Source organism: Ricinus communis, chromosome 8 (assembly GCF_019578655.1).
Source record: "Ricinus communis isolate WT05 ecotype wild-type chromosome 8, ASM1957865v1, whole genome shotgun sequence".
Taxonomy (NCBI): Eukaryota; Viridiplantae; Streptophyta; class Magnoliopsida; order Malpighiales; family Euphorbiaceae; genus Ricinus; species Ricinus communis.
This window is the reverse complement of record NC_063263.1, coordinates 16,911,157-16,931,931: the sequence shown is the minus strand read 5'-3', so window position 1 is coordinate 16,931,931 and position 20,775 is coordinate 16,911,157. Positions and strand designations below refer to the sequence as shown.

Here is a 20,775-nt window from a genome sequence, read left to right as displayed (position 1 = left end):
AAGGCCTTTTAGAAGCATATGGCCTTATAGCTCGGTCATATGTTCGTTTCCTTTTTCTTTTGTAATAAATAGAGTGCAAATCTTCTCTTTCTTGATAACTTATGACCGGATTGCCCTTCTCCTTCCTCTTTTCTTCTGTTTTCAGCAGGCGTCCCTAGCATTCTTCTATCTGGTGGTGGTAGTGGTGGATCTACCTCTATTCTAGGCCAAAACCCTTTGTTGTTTAACCCTTCCATCATTTGTCCATTTGCTAGCTTGTAAGTATCTTTTCTATAACAACTATGTACATAATCTTCAGGGTTTTTTCTCAAAATCATGAATATATATACCTTTATAAAAACAACCTTAAGTAATCTATTTTTTTTAATATATATACATAATAAAAATTTTAAAGAACAATAATGGATTGCAGTGACAAATTGATCGGGTTTTTTTATGAAAAAAGAAAGAGAAATTGATCCAAAAAAATATGTTGTAGAAATATGAAGAAAAATAAAATTTAATGCTTTTCGTGTTATATAACAGTTACTTTGAATGATTTTGTTAATGTTTGGTTGATGTTTAGTTGATATTTGATTGATGCCTAGTTCATATTTGGTTGATTTTTAGATTTATGAATAATTGTTTTCAATTTTTTTTCTTGAACTGTTATTATTTTTCTTGTGATCTAAATCTCTTTTTTTTTTTTTTATCTCTCTCATTGCAGTTCTCTTTATTGCATAAAAAAAAAATATTATCATTTTAATTTTTTAAAAATCTGTTGGATTTTGTTTTTCGTAAAAAGTTCGACTCTTTAAAATGTTTTGTAAGAAATTATTTTGATATATATATATATGGATTTTTCTAATTTTTAGACTATATTTACAATTCCGTTATGAATTTTTATGCCAAATTTTACGCTTTTTTGTTTGTTTTAAGTCTTTATGTAATAAAATAATTTTGTTGATGTTTGGTTGATATTTGGCAGTTGTTTGGTTGAATTTTAGATATAAGAAGGAGTGTCTTTAATTTTTTTCTTAAACTATTATTTACCGGTTGAAAATAATCTAAAAGAAATTAGTTTCTTTTGTTGAGTTTATGTTCTTTGAATTGTTATTTATATGTTGAAGAAGATTCAAAATATTAAAAATTAGTTTTTTTTCTTGAAAATTATCTTTTAATATTTAGATTCATCTTGTTTTATGTTTGATTATGGTTGTTTTATATTTGTTTTGTTGATGCAAAAAATAATTAAAAATGAAAAAAATCAAAATCATGACTACAACTAAAAAATGATTTATATAGAGAAAAAAAGTAAAACACTGACGGTAGATAAATTATAAAATAATATAATTAATTCTATAGTTATTGAAAAAAGGTTGTTAAAAAGAAAAGTAATAAGAAATATACTGCTATATTAATTTTTTATTTTAAGATATTTATTACTTGAAAGTATTTTAGTTTACAAAAATATAAAAATCTCAAAATAATTTGTGATAGATGTAATTCTTATTTAATCTAAACTATGAAAGTGAGTGTAAAATAATTCATAAATTAAAATGTAATAAATAATAAAATTTATAAATAAAAAGAAAATGATTAGTTACTTCACACACTATCATATTTTTTGAAAGTCAAAAAATATATGTCACAATTGCTTCAAATATAATGTTTTAATTTGAAATGATATTTTTTAAAAATTCTGATTGAATAAATAAACTATAAAAAACACCCCAAGACAAATAGTGATTAAAAGATGTCACCATGACAATTTTAGAGTTTTAAGATATTAAGATATTTTTTAGTTAATTAAAAATTCAGCCAATTAAGAAAATATAATTATATTAATAATATAGATTTAGAAAAAAGTATGAAAAAAATGAGTAACTTTTAAAATTTAAAAATAAATAAATAAATAAAAAGTATGAAAAAAATGCTTTTGAAATGAAAATGTTAGTATTGAAAAAAAAATACATGAATTAAATTGGAGTTAGAAAACTAAGAGCATAATTTTGCAAAATAAAAAAATCAATTTAAAAGGGAGTTTTTATAAATATTTTATTTTCTGAGGTAAAAACATTATTGACTCGTTAAAACAGGAGATTTGTGTAAACAACCCTAAATTATATAGGGGTTTTGAAGGGCCCAAACAGAACTAGCCCATCCCTTTTATGTGTACCATCATCCCTCATTCCATCTCCATATTCATAACTACAAGCAGCTAAAGCATACAAGCAGGCAGCAGAACACAGAACAAAGCTCTGTAAGTGGCTTCAAATAGATGTCAATCTCTTCCTTTTACTTTATTCCTCTTTAAATTATAGCCTTAATAAGTTGGATATTGATGATTTGTTTTAGGAAATTCTAGTTTCATATTTTTAAATTTACTTTGGGATTAATAGGAGAAGTGGCAAATTGCAATAATATATTATTTGTTGAGCCTTCTGTAATATTCCTTGGTAACAAAATAGGGCTTTTGATCTGGGTTATCCTTAAAATTCTAATTGATGTTGATTCCAAAAGTTGGTAGTAACTCATGATCAGTGAATTGAAGCCTGCTTAACACTTGAAGGAAGTCATGGTTTGTCATGTCTTAAGGATGATCAGAAAACTTAGTTGTATGTGTTTGATAAACCACCTTAAAGCTAAACAACATTGTTCAATTGTTGTCAAACTTGTGTACATGTAAACATCGAATATAATAATGCAGTAAGAGTGTAAGGAAGTACTCTATACTTGCATTACAGATGTAGGAAGACTTGAACAACTGAGCAGTAGAGAACTCTGCTATGAGATCTCTAGTACTGTTAGAAAAGAAGAAACAAAGAGGGAAACTGATGATCGCTTGGGTTTCATAAACCAAAGGATGGACAATTGCTTAATCTTGATATTTTTCCTTCTAGAAATTGCTATTCCGAGGGCTAATTGTGTCCTGTAAGAAAAATGTAGGCACTATTTATCACTGGTAATCTGAAATGGGAAGTGATTATACTAGCCTAAGTTATTAATTGGTTTCATAATGACTGAATTTAACTTGGTTGAGGTGTGTTTGATCAGACAAAACATACATTCACAAGATGGGAAAATCTGGAGCTGATGAGAAGATTCTCAGCTACAATGATGTTGTTCTCAGGAGATCAGACTTGGACATCCTTAATGGCCCATATTTTCTTAATGATCGAATAATTGAATTCTACTTCAGTTATCTTTCTTCAAGCCATCCTTCAGAAGACATCATACTGCTTTCACCTTCAGTTGCTTTTTGGATATCAAACTGCCTAGATACTGAGAGTTTAAAGGATTTCCTTGAACCCCTTAAATTACCAGATAAGAAACTGGTGATGTTTCCTGTCAATAACAACGAGGATGTGAATCTTGCTGAGGGTGGATCACATTGGAGCTTACTTGTGTATGAGAGAAGTTGTAATGTCTTTGTTCATCATGATAGCTATTCAGGGACGAATAAAAGGCATGCTTTGCAACTTTATAAAGCTGTCGCGAGATATATAGGCACCTCTGATGCAACAGCTCATGCCAAGTACATGGACCTTAATGATTCACCTCAGCAAGTGAATGGTTATGATTGTGGCTTGTATGTAACTGCCATTGCGGGAGCGATATGCTACTGGAATGAAAGCTGCGACCGCAAAGAAAGAGATTGCCTGTGGTTTTCTGTTGTGAAGGAGCAGGTTACTCCAGCTGCTGTCGCTGCAATGCGAACTGAGATTCTATCTCTAATCAGAAGCCTTATGGTCAGCAAATGAGGCACGTCCATCAGGACCACTAACTGTGATGCACTCACAAAGAAGAAGCAATCGCCATGGAAGCTGTTGTAAACTCCAGTGGGAATGCAGGCGGTTCTATGCTTTAAAATTTAATTTGTGCCGTTTTGCTCAGCAGCCATGCCAGAACTCTTGGAAAAGTTCTGTGCTGACCATCCCATATCAGTGCTTCATATTTGTTTATCAGTTTATTACTTATGGATTGAAGCATAGCATTATGGATTACCAAGAATGCACATCCATATCTACATTTGCCATTCAACTTTCTTGTGAGGCTACGCGGTTTTCAATATCACTTGCTATTTCTCCCATAGATTAGGTAGTAGACTGCTTGCTTTTGAATTGTGATCTTATATTCTGTAACCTAAGTATTTGCATTAGGCCTAATTACCTATATAATATTCCAAGTTTTGCACTTATTGATCACTTTATCTAATTCTTTCAAATTTCCTGCAAAAATTCTCATACTTCGGATTGTATTTCAAAAATACAGTTCGGTTTGAAAACCATTGACATGGCAATCAGTAAAAGATTCAGCCATCAAAATCACATCAACAAAATTACCAGAAATGTTATCCTCTGAATGAAATTTCATTTTTCTATCATCGTCAATATCATCATTCTTCAAGATTTCATCCACATTAAAATCATCAGCATGAACATCAGCCTCTTATGATTTTCCTTTTTGGGCGTTTCTGTTCCTTGTTCAATAACAGTAAACTTAAAAGATATAACAATATTGTTAACAACTAATGCATGGAATTGGAGGATGGAATCCTATCCTAATATCAGATGATAAAATTATGTTGATTCTGCAATGCCAAGAGCGGCCCGGGAAAACAGAAAGGGACAAAATTTGAATTCTGAACCAGTTCAAGACAATTTTTGCACATCATGTTCAACATTGCGGTCAATTGAACCATAGAAAATTTTGCCCGAGTATGCAGGGCAACAAACTTCATAAAAAGCCTAAGGAGTTTTGTAATAATTACATGAGCTATATTGAGAAGATGTGACAAAATTGCAACTAAATGGGAATTTGATCAAGCCTCACTGCTCCATTCAAATAAAGTCCAAGAAGATGGGATATGATCGGTGCTTCCACTCATTTGACGGTAATGTTTTTGCTCAGAACCCTGCACCAGCCCTCCATCAAAATCAGAAGTCATAGAATTTGAAACAAAACCATCAGGAACAAATCTGCCATTGAAGTATTTCGAGAAATTCAGATGTCTTGAAAACACTGTCCAACACTGAAAAGACAAGAAAAACAATATACGCAAATTGCAGTGTACTTCATAAATATATGAAACTCGAGGCAATGCTTTTTACATATTAGCCTAGCAATTAGAGAAATGGAGAGAGAGAGAGAGGGAGAAGATTGGAGCAAACAAATTTGAAGGAACTGGTGTTACTATCAACTAATGTCGTGCAAATTGGACCAAAGAAAACTAAAGAGTGAGAATTGAACCCTTAACCATGGTCAAAACATAAGTCCAATTTAGTTCTTAAGATAGCACGGGAAGGATGCTTGCTGAATGGTTGTTTCAGGATTTGATTATTTAGGGCTGAACAAGAGTTCAGAGGATTAAATAACTCCACAATACAACATATAAGTGAGTTTTTCTTTCATCACTGGATCTCCTTGTAGAATTGAAACATGAGTTATATGACAATTATCTGCTAGTCAACAATGAACAATTGTTCAGATATCAGATAGTTACCATGTTGAGGTCATTCATATCATGCTAGTATCCACCGGATAACTCCCTAAAACTCGCAAAAAGGTAGCAAACTCCTGCCAAAGAAGGACCACTTCATGTCAATAATAATTTATTCCACTAAAATAGGGTCAAGAAGAACACACACCTTCAGGTGCTTGAGGGCATTCTGTGCTCTCTGTTCAGCCATCGATGCCTCAAAATCCACATAGAAAAGATAGTCAAAATATCTGTCACACAATGTACAAGTAAATCAGGCCAGGCACTTCCGTGCTGACTGGCAGAGACAAACAAATTAAAGTACAAGCAAAACTCTGATTTCTAAAGCTAGCATATGAAGGTTTTCTGTGAATTAATGAAACTCCAATTTCTAAAGCTATTACATGTAGTTTTCAGGGAACAAGGATATTCAGGAAAATTACTTTGGAAACCCATTGTTATTATCATCAGATGCTCTCAGTGGCTGCTTCCGCAATGGACGACTCTCAATCTGGTCAAAAGAATAAAGAATTAAAGTACAACCACAGGCTAAACAAGAAACTACAAGCATCTTTTTGAAGATCAAATATAACATGGAATAATTAAAACTGCACCTTTGTGAGGTTTATTTGCCGCAAAGCAAAAACAGCAAGTGCTTTGAAGAGTACTCCAGGGCCTTCCTCTAGGGAAAAAACAATACTTGTCTGAGATTACATGAACTCTGTTCGTTAGATATAATTTGCACTAGGGAAAAAAAATACTTTATAAAAACAGTCCAGCGAGTAATTTTTGAATTACAAAAAAAGGCAAACCTTGAATGGTCTGTCCGTGCCTGGAATTATGGGTTCCCTTGCCAGCATCAGAAAGCGAGTGACATTATCAGAGTCATCCTGTCAGAACAAGACCATGAGTGATGCAGCAGATATAACATCGAGCCAAGCATATTACCATACAAGACATTCATTTGCAAACCTGAATATCTTCGGCTAATATGTCCAAGCCATAGATCTTTGCAGCAGCAGAACTAGCAACAGCTCCTGTGTCTTTTAGTTTGTGAAGTGCAACATGCTACATGATTAGAGTAATTCAAGTCAAATTCAAAAAATCAAAAGGCCATGAACATTTGCAGTTATCTTATGTAATCATCAGAAAGAAGTTACATTTATCTATTTATACTAAGCAAGAGTTCCATGTATAATTATAACAATAGGGTTAGCACAAAAGACTTCCTTTAGTTTGCTTCAAAAAGTAATTCCCCAAAATTGTACAAGTACATAAGATACTTCTGAGATGCAAGAAGGAAGTATATTCCCATCATTTCAGACCAACTTCAGTATAAAATAAATAGAACTCACAAAAGGGAGAAGGAGAATATAAAAACAGCAATCCAACCACAAAATTATAGGCCTACCTTAGCTGCACCAGCAGTATCGTCCACGGCTTCTCTGACCAATCCCAAACTTGTTAATGTAAGCTCACATTGAGCGAGAGCCTAAAACATGACCCCATATCATATGAACACCATGAAATTATGCAAGATAGAACAAAGGAGGACCATTATAATATACCTGTGGATGACTTAGGACCCTTTTCAAGTCTTCAATTTTTACACTATTATTGGCTAGTAAGCAATGGCGAACAACATACTTCACTTCCCCTACTATATGCAAGGTGTGCCGGAGCAAAAGGTCATAGTTTCTGTGGATGCTCCCGCCTAAAGAATTCTCAATCGGAAGAACTGCTCTATCCACAAGCCACCGTTCAACAGCCTATAAAGGGAGTAAAGACAATATAAACAAACATTTAACAGCACATTGTGAAACACAGACTCCCTTTGACCTTTGAAGAACCATATCTTATACTACGATGCAGGTCATTTTCCCATGACACAAGAATGTTAGTGCAATATTAGTAAAATTAAGTGGCAAACTCAACTGTATAGTACAATAAATACCGAGAACCCGTACAACCATCTGCAAAGCACAAGGCAATTAGAAAAAAAGGAACATAATACTACTGGATGATCTAGCATTACTATTATCCGTTCACCTAATAAATTTATGCCATAAGGCACTGAAAGTGATACTCATAATTATTAAAGGTGCAAGAGGCATTAAGAAGCAAAGGGATCGTGGAGTCTAGGCACAAGGTGCATGTGCAAGCCTGATATGAAGCCCCAAAAGGAGAAGATTTGGCATGCGTAAAGTCACTTAAAATATTCAGATCAATGGTAAATTATAGATGAAGAAACAGTTAAAGAACAGAGGAAAAGGAACAGTTGTAAACTAAAATGTTACAGAGCCGCATGCCTCGTGTTGCTTAAGGTGCACACTTCATTAATCTGCCCACCATTTAGTGCCTGAGGCCCTAAGGCTTGCGCCTCAGGGCGTCTTTAACAACTATGGTTATACTTAACTCACAATAAGTCTAATCAGAATCCGAAAATATATCATTTAACTAAATCAAAATAATCAAACAAACTTCAGTAAACATGAATTTGGTTTTGTTTTGAAATTGCAACCATATTACACCGTTGCTAGTATAGTGGGAGTCTTAGGTACATATAACAACAAACCAGTGCTTTGCAATTATTGCTTTCTTCAATGAGAACCCAAGTTCCATGTATTTCATTGATTTGACATTTCATCTATAATATAGAATTTAAGTCCAATATAAATTCCTTTCCTATTGGTGCAATTATGACATTAGCTTTAATTGATATTGACTTGAGAGAAGTTAGCTGAAGAAAATCACAGGTAAGCTAACCCTCCACATTAAAAATGTCGTATCTACAAATTAAATTACATGGGTACAGTGTAACCAAAGAGAATCTAATGCTACTAAATATATAAAACAAACATCTAAGTTCTTAAAAAAGAAATGGGTTAAAAGAATTCACTTCAAAAGCAGTATCGAATTGCTCGCATGGCACGGCTTCACAGTTTGGGTACGCTTTTTCTGCTGCTGATTCACTGTACGCTCCACGAACTCCCTTTGCATAATAATATTCCAAACAAAAACAATCAATCAGTTATTGAATTTGAAAACTTTCAAAATCATAGTTTCATTTGCTTCAAAAGGTCTTCTTTTTTTCTTCTTACTGTTTTAAGACTTTCAAAAACACACTTGTGCATATACTGATATACAATTACAGATGAAGGAAAATAGTATGCAATTACCTGATAAGCAACGCGAAGACGAGAACCATCAGAAACTGAATTAGAGAAATGAGAAGACGATAAAGGCCCTAACAACGAAAAAACAAAAAAACAAACATCCAATTCAAACAAAATACCAAATTTTTTTAAAAAATAAAAATAAAAATAAATGCAAAGATTACGCACTAGGAAGCGCGTCTTTGGAAACGACGTCGTAAGGAGTATTATTAAGCAAAGGACTTTGCTGCTGCAGTTCAAGAATGTTCTTGTTGTTTTTCGCGTCGGTCTCGTTCTCTCCGTGACGTGAGGCTAGTACGATCTGTTTACGGCGTCGTTGCGGCAATTTGACATCTAGAACAGGAACTTGAATGGAAGAAGAAGAAGGTGGTTTCTTAACGGTGATTTGGCCAGGTAATCGAGGAACAGTTAAAGAAGTAGCCATTTTGATGGATTAGCTTTCTGTTAAGGTTAGAAGCATGAGCGAGAGAGATAGAGAGAAAGAGAGTCGACAAATCCCAGAAACCAAACAGAGTTTTTCCTTTTTTAAATGAATGCATATACAGGAGAAGTTAGCTTTTTGTAGACATTTATTACATTTGTTGCTTTCACATAATTTTGGGTTAAGTTATAAATTACAACCACATCCCTAATGTTTACTGCCAGAAACACTTTCATCCCTATATTTCGTAAATATATAAATTTAAAAATCTCTTTCTCGCAAGCTTGATGTCACGACTACCACATTATATAAATATGTATGTAAATTCATCTATACATATATATTTATATATTGGGACCATATATTTGTATATATCAAATTTTGAATTGTAAATTTTTTATATGTTTATATTTTCTTATTTTAATACATATATTCATTTTTATATATAAATTTAAATTTATATATAATTTTTATATTAATTTATCAATTAATAAATTATATTTATAATTAAAAATAATTTTAATCCTTAAAATAACATATTTATTATATTTTAATATTATATTAATTAATAAATTAATTTTTTAATTAGATAATAATTATAATTTTAAAAATTATATTTTTAATATCATATTCACTATAAGTTAATTCATGACTTGTATAATTTTTAATTTTAAAAATATTATATTTATAATATTAATTTATATAATATTAAAACTAATTTATATTATTGCATTAAGAAATTTAAAATATCAAAAATTAAAAATTATCTTAAAATATTTAGTATGTTGTTATTTTTTAAAATATTATAAATAACTACTAAAAATATTTTAAAATTTTATTAAATTTTATCTATAAATTTAATTTTATAATCAAAATAATAATATAATAATTATACAAAATACAAAATTCAATGAATTATCTCTAGATAAATGGATAGATTATACATATAAAAGCATTGATTATAGTATTGTTAAAAATTATAAGGGTGAAATAGTTCGGCAAGCTAAATTTAAGGGTTTGTCTATGATTTTTAATAAATTATAGTAGTAGGTGTGTGTTTTGTTGACCGGTCCTGCTCGGTGGTGCTGTAAATTTTTTTGCAAAATTGAAAAGGAAATTTCAAGAATTAATAATATGTGCAGTTTAATTACATATTTCAATACTCAATGTTATTAATATATACAATTACATAAAACCCTTTTTACGATTTCTTTTTAAAGAAATAAGGGGAAAATATGGAGTTAATAATTGATATATATATTTAAAATTATAATGATTCTTAGCAAAATTAAGAAATATTATATGTTTATTTTATTAGTAAATTTAAAAATTTTCTAAGGAATCACTCTACTTCATAATCAAATAATGCAATTCGATTCATTTTATATACTCTCATTTTCCAAAATATTATTATTTTATAAGTATGTTAAAATTATTTTTTGTCTAGACATTTTACTTTTATCTTTACATTTATTTTTTCGTGTTTATCTGACTGCTTTTTTTAGACTAGGATATTATAAGAATAATAATATTTATAATAAGTATACATTCACATTAAGCAGGGAAAAGGGGAGTTTCCTTAGCTCAATTGGTCACGGTCACTTTGAGAATATTTTCTCGCCGGTAAGAAAATGTTGTGTTCCTTTATCATATTTGTGATGTACTAGTTAGGTGATATTTTAATGTAGCCTCATTTCCTAGGCATAATTAATTATATATTTTCTTAAAATATGTTATTTGGCTAATCACTTTTTGTCATCCTTTCACTACCTCAATTGAATTTATAACACATATAGTATTGGAATACATAACAAAATTACTACTTAATGCTTTTTAATTAAAGGAAAAAATTTCTAATTATCAAATCTTATTAAAATTGTACATTGAACTCCGATAAATAAAAAACATTTGAGACCTAACTCAAGTAGCAAGAGCATTTGCTTTTGGGAGTTAGAAATCTCGAACTCAAATCATCTCTTATGCACTATGACTATCTCATATTATATAGTCCACAATCAGTTTATCCTTAGCTCTCTCATAAATAAAAGAAATCTCCTACAAATAAGACTCGATAACTATAAAAAGACATTAAAAACCTATTAGGAAATAATTTATATTTTTTGGATATATTTTATTTTACTGAAACTAAGTAGAATTGGGGCAATGTTTAGATGATAGATATCTTCTTAAGTTATTGTTATGTTTAGATTATTTTAATTATTAAATTTATAATCAACAGTTGAGTTATCTGAAAAATATTTATTTATTTTTAAAAATTTAAATTCAAATTTTTTAATAAATTCTCAACAATTAAACTTAAAATAAAACATAAAAATTACAAATATAAATCGTGTTTAAATTAAACATAAAAAAAATCTAAAAATCTACCAAAATAATCATCCAACACAAGTATTACAAAGAGTATATCTTCTTCCTCTCTTCTATCATCATTGTCTTTTGTTAAATTTAAACATAGATCAAGTTTGGTAGGCTAGATTACTAATTCAGTAAATAGAACAAGTTTGGGAGTTGAGCAATATACTTAATTAGTTATCCATTTTCAGATCACTTCAAAAATAAAAATAATCAGAAAAATGAAATTGGTTATTTGATTTTGTGTCATATAATTTTAATTAATGCATGGAATATTAGCGAGGTTCTCAAATTCAAAGCATCCCATATTCTATTACTAAATACTAATCATATATTATAGATTTTAAATAATTATTCTGTTATATCCTATTTTAAAATTGTATTTATATCTTATATCTTCAATGAGCTCAAAACAATTATTTATTTATTTATTTATTTATTATTATTTCACAGGAAGAAAAGGAAATAAATAATGGGCTTGGAGCTGGAAACCTGAAAAGGATTGGGCTAGTAAAGTACTTATAAGGATGCTGGGCTGGAGTTTCTCCCTGAAGAATTGATGTAGTGGGTCCATTGATGTTTCTAAATGGTAAACGATCATTATTAGCAAAATCATGAGATTCTGCATAATGACCCACTGCCATACGAAGCAAAGGCTTCCTTATCATGCTACTGGGCTATTGGCATAAGTTTATCACGAATGCTCATGCCATATATTTACTCAATTTTTGGCTAATAAGTTAGTCAGTTAGCTAGATTTTGGGTCGATGTCTTGAGTGATGCATTGAGTCACTCTATTGGTTAATTGTGGTATGGTTACGAGATGCCTAACTCAAATGGTTTCTCCCTTTGATTGTTATACTTTTTGAGTGGTTGATGGGGCTTCGTTTATGATAATTGAGCAAATATATACCAACTGATCAGAAACTTGGCATAGTTGGGTCGTATTAGGATTACATATTCTGTCAAGGAACAATACTACTTAATTGTCGCAAACATTCTAAAACATGATATATCACATAAAGGACAATCTAATTAAAATCAAAATTTGTTTAAAAAGTCAACATGATCTAAATAGGATAAAAATTACTAAAAAACTTATTTAAAAATACAAGCACAAGGCTCATTGATATATCACATTAGAGTGAGTAGTCGGATAATATTACCTAATATTCTATAAGAACTTTAAAGTTCAGATCAAGCAGGAGATCAATATTGATAGCTGAATATCCTTTTACCGGTTATTAATTTCCATATAAGTTCATAATCAAGAAAATAGAAACGCAAAATATATCGAATAGTCCTAGACCTAATTATAAAATATTAGTTCATTTGTTTTTCTAAATCGACAACCTAAAAGCATAGGGTAGAACTAGAAGACATTACAAGAGTAGCTTCAAACAGTCGCTTAACCAAGACGAGAAATGCTTAAGACAGAACACAAAAAGTAAATGGACTGGCTGACTGACCCAAAGCTAAAACTGCCTAATGCATGGACTAAGCAATTGATAATGGAGGGGGTACGTAGAGCCGTCCATTGGCTGAAAAAATACAAAGCATTCCTAGCTGATGAAGTAGCCGACCAAGCTTGACCCAAAAAGGTGGATAGTTGAAGTGGTCCAGCCCGCTCAAATTTAGACCAGCTGACTAGTACTACTAGGCACAATCTACCAACGTACACTAATAATGACACCAAATCATGAATTAATAATAGAAATCCTTTCAACATTTTGTTATAATTAGCTTAATTATACAACTCTAGTTAAACCATAAACAATACTTGAACTTGGACCATGACTAAATTTAAACTCAAGTGGAAATTGGTATATATTTGTAATTTAATTATATGTTACTCGACCTCTATTAGGCCCAACTCTATAATAAAATAAATTTTGCTATTGGATTATATTTTTATTATTTTTTATATTAATTAATTTATTTTCAATAGAATTATGAAAATAGATTTAGAGTGTTCAACCACTTATCTAGCGGTAAGTAATTTTAATTCTCAAAAGTTACTTGATAATAAAGATAATTGATAGTGATATATAATTCTTAGTCTAGAGTTCCATCTTCTTGGTCCCGTAAGGCAACCACAGATGACTGAAATGGCCGGCAAGGTGACCGGCAACCCGCCCTTCTATTCTAGGGTTACATAAAAAAGGAAAGTAGGAGGGAAGATGCTTCACTTTTCACGATCAGGCATAGAACCAACAGCTCTAGCAAAGGAATTAATGGGCTTGCTGCTCTAACTTAGTTGATGAGAAAGAATGTAAAAAGAGATTAGGGTTATGAGAATGGTTACTAAATGCTTTACCTCCAGGCTTCCTGTTGTTTATACTAGGATATCAGATTTACCATATTTGATTTACTCAAATTCACCAAAGTTATCTTCCTCGTTCAGACTTGAGTTTTCTTTTTTGATTTATTTTGCCTTCCATATATAACGTTTTAAAAAAAAAGAATTAAACTAGGGGATAGAGATATAATCAAGTTAAGCCAATTCGAAAGCTTTGATATTGATTTGATCTTAATTGAGTTGAGCTCGAGTTTTAGTTCGATTCCCTCAAGTAGCTTAATGAGTCGAACTAAAGCTTTATAAATACTCGACTTGACCGATTTCAGTATCCAATCAAAACTTTTAATATTTTTCTATTTTATCATTTTTATACTAATTGAATAGATTCAAATCTAGCATAAGAACTTAAAAAAATTGTTTGATTAATTTTATTCAAATTCTTATTATTTTACTTTTTCTTTAAATCCTTTTATGCATTAGTCAATCCATGCCACATCGAGCTTAAACATGTCGAATATATTATGAAATTTATCTCAAACATTAAAAAAGAAAAAAAAAAGATTTAATATGGTTTAAATTGAGTGTCAAGTTTGAATTATCATATCATAATGTTCTTAATTCGACTCGACTCAAAAATACCTCTACTAACTAGAGTTCAAAGCCCCCCAATTTTGCCCCGTCTCCCATTGTCCCAGCTGTCGTATACCCTTTATGTGGTATTGGCTTTAGTCCGTCCCGATTTGAACCAATAATCTCATAACAGTTTTGGTACCACATACTCTTTCTTCGACACAACTTTAGCTAAAGCTTGTTTGTAAAACTACCCGTAATTGAAATTTGTCATAATTGGTGTTTTCGTAGAATTAAGGTTTTTCTGTTTCTTTTTTCCCTTCAAGAATATTATAAATGCATGTAACCGATCACGTTTGGGCAACTCAGTCACATACGTTATCCAAGTTAAAAGAAATAATAATAATAATAATAATAATAACAAACAAGATTAAGGAATAGATGGTAACGGATGTTGTTGGAGATGGGCGCCATCCCTTGTCCTGCTCTCCGTAATCTAAAATCTGGGTCCTTATCCATGAAACGGACAAATCTAAATCCGTTACCAAAACCATGGTGACCAGGACACCTATGTCGTGTCATGTGCCTTGCGTGATCCCATCATTTCCCCTCCACGTGCCAAATAACAAACTCTTTTGATCTCCATCATACTTGACGTGTAATTGTTCAAGTGCCGTAAATGTTTGTTCTTTCACGACGAGTATAAGTCTCTTATATTATAGTATACAATACATTTAATTTATCATTTTGTAAGTCTTATTATATAGTCCATGACATTTACTCTCTTTTTTTCCTCTCATTATTAATGTGCTTATCTAGTTACCATTTTTACTCATCGAGAAATATTATAAGATTTCCAATATTATTTAACGAAACTGAACTGCTATATTAAATTATTCTTTTAATTATTTTATTTAATCTTTTCATTTAATAGTATCAAATTGAGTATAATTTATTAATTGTTCGACTTATTTTCAATTGATATCGTATCAGTTTCGCTGCATTTCATAGGAGATGATATTTATTTTAAATGACAATAAAAATTATTATAATTGAAAGTAAGTATTATCATATTGTTAAAGTGTGTTAACTACGGAGCTAAATGCTAAAATCCAACAATTCAAAATGGCTATTTTGATATTAATTGAGCTCATGCCCAATTTTTATTTACAAGCGCTCAATTTTAAGAATTTTTTAGATAAATTCAGTCTACTACGTCACTGGTAAATAAATAAAATTAACTATTAATATGTAATATAATTTATATTTATATTGATTGATTTATTTATTATTATTAACCACTCATAATTAAAAATCACCAAATATAAATGTAATAACTAATAGATAATACAATATATTACTATATAATTAATTTTATCTATGAATAACCTAAATTTTATCATCATTAATTTTTCACATTCACTGAATTTAATGCAATTAGAATAATATTTTCTCTAGATAAAATGAGAATATTCTTAATATGAGATAGACAAATTGATTTATGATCTATAAATTATATGAGATAGATGTTTATTATTATTATTATTTCTTTTTGCCCTTTTCTGGTAAAATAAAATTGAAGCCTAAGAGAGGATAGGTACCTCTTTTCATTTATCCACTAATATTAGAGAGCGTAAAAGGACCCATTAATTAAATTAATTAGCTAATCCAAATCCAAATTTCATCTATGGTATGGTAAATAAAGAAAAATGAAAGAACAGAAAAAAAATAAAAATGAGGATCATACTTTGCTTCACAAGGGAGGAGAAGTATAAACAGTGGGAGAAGGTGGGTGGGGACAAAATGGGGTCCATGCAAACACAAAACCCACTGAAGCAAGATATTGACAGTGAGGAGGAGGAGGAGGAGGAGGAGGAGGAGGAGAAGAAGAAGAAGGGTGGCATGGCAGGGGTAGCTGTCTATTCCCTGAAACAAGTAATATAAAATAAAATAAATAAAAAAAATCCATCATCATCATCATCATCATCATCGTCTGTTATATAAGTATCTGCTACTCTTACCTCGTAAACCCAAATATTCGTCTCGTAGCCGCATTTTCTATGCCACGTGTTCGGTCAGACATTTCAAGTGGGTCCTTCTTACCACCGACCATTCACTCACTCAAGCCCTGTCTGTCTGTCTGTCCATCTGTCCCCATCTTTGTTTCTGTTTGCGGTAGTGCTATCTGCTTAAGCTTCCCTTAGTTTCTTCCCCCTCGTCCCGCTTTCAGTGTTTCCAGAAATAAAATTGTTAGAAATATAAAATTAATTTTGAGGTCTTATTTAATAATTTTATATTTTTGTAGATAGAATAATTTTTTTTAATTTAGTATCAGAGTTTTTATAATAAAAAAATTTAGAATTCAATGCCTAAACATCTCCATTATTATTGATTAAATATTTAAGCATAAAGTAGAATAGATTTGTGCCTGTTCAGACTTCAAGCTCAATAGACACTTGCATTTGAATATGTCAGAAATATAAAACTACTTTTGAATCATAACCTCATAACTTAAACTTCTAAGTCCAAAGGTTTTTTCTACACAAATATATATATATATATATTAATAAGCTTAGCAATCCATATAATCACTTGATCATTGAACGAAAAGAAATTACTAAGTATTTAATTTTTTTATTATTCTTTATATATGCTTTGTGAAAGAACTATTATAGGGATTGGTAAAGCACTTGTTTGCTCATGACTTCAATTTATATAAGAAACACAATATATTGAATTAGCTTCAAACTTTTAGTGTTTATTGTGAAAATGCTTAACTGGAAAATAATTTTGCTACCTGTTTATTCAATATACAATGTTGTATAAAAGCTTTATAAGCACTTTAAATATTCTATTTTTGTCAAGAAAGTCCAATAATTTTTCACTTAATTGACAAGTACAATTCTAGGAACATCAGAATATCGAAGCCTAGATAAATATTAATATCTATATATAATGAGTGTTGAACCATGTACTTGAAATACCTAATAGTTTCTAATTCTTAGAATATACTATATGTAGATTGATTTTGGATAACAGATTAAATATTACTCCGAACTTGTAGCTTGAGATTAAATGAGTCTAATTCTAATTATTTTAATAAACATATTCGTAACTTTTATTTGAGGATCAAATAGATCTGTATTTTGACTAAAAGTAGTAAAGTTGACGGTAATAATGCTAATAGTGATTTGACGAAGTCACATCGGTAATAGAGTAAAAATATAAATTGTTCATTTTAATTTTTAAATAAAATAAAAGATATATTAAAAGATTTAATTATATAATAAAAATTAATATCATTTAAATTTTATTTCATTAATTAATTTAAATAAAGAGTGTGATAGATACACTCATAATTCTCTCAAAATTTAAATATATTTATAGATAATATTTATTGAATAATTGAAATTAGATTTATTTAGCTTTGAGGTCCAAGTTCCGAATATTTGATCTTTTGTCCAATTAATTTCTATTTAGAATATGGAGATGATATACCTGATTTTTCTTTTACCCTAATCAAACTCCGTCAACAGCATTTATGATCCATTACAGATTTGATCATTTCATGGTTCCATTAAGCAACACCATTGTGAGAGGTGCATAATTCTCGCCCATATATTTATAAAATTCTATGGGCAGAGAGATGTCATGTTCCTATAATAGCTAGAGGCCTGCCCTAGAAGCACTAAGAAGAAACTTATCAATGCACAATCCTGACCAAACTCAATAATGCTACCAGAAATATGACAATGGTACTACTACTTCTACTAGTAACACTTATGTGCCCTTTTCAGGGAAATGGAAAACTCATTGATAAAACCTACACAAAATGTAAATGTGTAACATGTATGTCCACCTCAATCCATGCAGATTCACTAGTGGGAACTGAAGATTCTTTTCTTAACAAAAGATGTTACCATATGGCCAGGCACAGTTTTCAAATCCTCACTTTTCCTTTTGTTTTTCTTGTTTTCTATTATCCATTGTCTTTTTTTTTTTTTTTGACTGTTTATCTTTTTTGACCAGTCAACTTACTTGACTGATCCTCATGAGTTATTATGATATGTTTTCCTACACATGGCCCCCACATTCACCCCCTGGTCCACCACAATGTTTTCAACAACAAACCTTTTTTTTTTTTAATTTTCTTAAATATTTCTTGATTGATTAGTTTATTGTGTATAAATAGGGCCAAAAACACCCTATAAGCTAATGGGCAAATTTCCATAGGATCCAAAGAATATCTAAACAAGAATGTGGAATTAATCATTGTTTGTTTATGATTTTCCACTTCAGACAGATATGATAGCTTAGAATTTTGGTTTGGTAACATGGGACATCTCGCCAGTCCAAGAATCTAGATCCATTTATGGAAATTGTTTACTTGAAAACCCAATTTATTTATTTATTTTCTTATATAAAAAGAAAAAACACAAAAGAATTAAGACAAGACAAATAGAAAAGCAAAGCTTCAGGCCGACAAGCCAACCAATTTTGTAATAAGATTTGTTTCATGTACAAGTGACCAGAATTCAAATCTTTCAACCAATCGTAGTTGGGCTAAATTGACAACTTTAAAGAGATTTAGAGTCATGAGATACAAATATTTTTCTTTTTGTATTGATTTTGTGGTTTTAGTACTAAGATGAATCATTTATAGAATTGAAGAAAGGAATTTGATAATGAAATTGTATATGACAAATTTGAAGAGCTCAATTAGTTAAATTTTTGATTATATCTTTGAAATTCTATAATGTTTTAAGGTCCTTAATTATATCCCTAAATTTCTAATCAAATTCCTCATTTTATATCCAATAAGGGAGTAATTAGGTTGATTTAATCACATATGACCATTTATTAATATTATTTAGTCTTTAATTATTACTTTTACAATAAATGTAAATAATAATTACTTTCTATTTTATAGCTTACAACGATCTAATTAATGCAAGAAAATCATTTATCTTATAACAAAAGTGAAGAAGGATTAAGGGTTAGAAAAACGGAAGGGAACAAAAAAGGATGATTGGTTAGTGTTAATTATGTGAATTTTATTTGATTGGGTGATGATCATTTATCATGTGAGTGGATTGCATGTGGATTGCAAGTTTCTTATTTTTCTTTTCTTTTAGGTGTATGGATAAACTAATATAAAGAATTGCTCCTAATGATGATTCATTTTGCTTTATATATTTATTTATTTAATATATATTAGTTTTTCTAGTCCTCCAATTTTCATTGATGAATGATCCTTGTTAGACTTTAAATGATTATACAAGAAAGTGCAACTAATACACCACTATTATTATGTGTCTAATTGATGAATTGGGACCTTAAACAAAGATGGAATCTTGAGGAAATTGCAATCACTTTGTTAGGTATTTCTTGGAACATTAAAAAACATTCTAAAGGGAACTCTTAACCTTTTACACTCCCTATTGCTAAATTTAAGCAATCCATTGTTACATTATTTTGTTTTACATGCTTTCTCTATAGATATTAACTATAATTTCCACATATAAAAATGATAAATTTCATTCTAATATTAATAAATAATGAACGTAAAAGTTAAAATCCGTTCAGAATTGAAAGTAATAATCAGAACATTCCTTACGTACTAACTAAGTGTTGCAAATGCCACACCAATGACTTGGAAGATGCATACAATCTTGTCCACAAGTTGTTTTTTCTACTACAAGTATAATGCTGACCAAGGATCTATTTATTATTACATACAAATATACCCATTAATCAAGTCAATTACAGAAATATTTGTCGATAATATCTCAATTAGGTTAATGGTTTAGCTAATATAACTAGAAAAGGTTAGGATTAATGATGAACCTTTTCTTTTGATTGGTGGTGATTAAGGACATATATATATATTATAGAATAATCCCTTAATCTTAGTTTTGTTGGTGAGTCATTGTCAATTGGATAAGTGCAGTGTAAATTTGGGTTCCAATGAGTATCGCATGGATCCAAACTTGTAAAACACTGAACAAAGCACAAAAACCTACAATGTTGGAAGACACAAATATGCACCACTAATTGACAACTTATATATATATATATATATATATATATATATATATATATATATATATATATATATATTATTGATGTGACCAACTAGATACCTATGCCACCAACTCTTCTTTCTTTCTTTTTTTTCTTCTTTTTTTATCCTTCTTTTCACTTATGTGGTATCCAATGCTTTTAACAGTATTCATCTTTGGGTAATTAAATTGAAAATCTATTATTAAGTCTTTGAATTTTTCTGTTTTATCTTATTGAGTTCTTAAAATTTTAATTTATTTTATTAAATTTTTATATTTTTTACTTTTTTATTTTATTAAGAATTTTTTATGTATATTTTATGAAACTTTTATTTGTTTAATTGAATTCTTATACTTTTATTTTTTGCTTTGATTAAGGACTGTCAAGTTCTCAATACAAGCAAAATAAAAGT

General features: G+C 29.9%; 2 protein-coding genes across 4 annotated transcripts; one reads left to right on the top strand and one right to left on the bottom strand.

Moving 5' to 3' along the window:
* Positions 1-1,380: 1,380 nt before the first annotated feature.
* Positions 1,381-4,180, top strand: LOC8289747 (NEDD8-specific protease 1). The gene is made up of 2 exons (XM_002532209.4): positions 1,381-2,242; positions 3,037-4,180. Exon 2 carries the CDS (start codon positions 3,057-3,059, stop codon positions 3,741-3,743), a length of 687 nt encoding a protein of 228 aa, XP_002532255.1. The 5' UTR covers positions 1,381-2,242; positions 3,037-3,056; the 3' UTR covers positions 3,744-4,180.
* A 417-nt stretch (positions 4,181-4,597) lies between these two features.
* Positions 4,598-9,184, bottom strand: LOC8289746 (arogenate dehydratase 2). 3 transcript variants are annotated; one of them, XM_015727272.3, is made up of 12 exons: positions 8,806-9,184; positions 8,641-8,708; positions 8,361-8,453; positions 7,030-7,230; positions 6,873-6,953; positions 6,434-6,529; positions 6,274-6,351; positions 6,076-6,165; positions 5,905-5,972; positions 5,631-5,712; positions 5,486-5,559; positions 4,598-5,014 (listed from the first exon to the last, which is right to left on the bottom strand). In XM_015727272.3, the coding sequence occupies exons 1-11, from the start codon at positions 9,059-9,061 to the stop codon at positions 5,500-5,502; spliced, it is 1,173 nt and encodes a 390-aa protein (XP_015582758.2). In that variant the 5' UTR covers positions 9,062-9,184; the 3' UTR covers positions 4,598-5,014; positions 5,486-5,499. The 3 variants fall into 3 exon arrangements, with proteins under 3 accessions (XP_015582758.2, XP_015582759.2, XP_015582757.2); XM_015727273.3 differs by having other exon boundaries at positions 4,598-4,897; XM_015727271.3 differs by having other exon boundaries at positions 4,598-4,961; positions 8,806-9,183.
* Between the last annotated feature and the right edge of the window lie 11,591 nt (positions 9,185-20,775).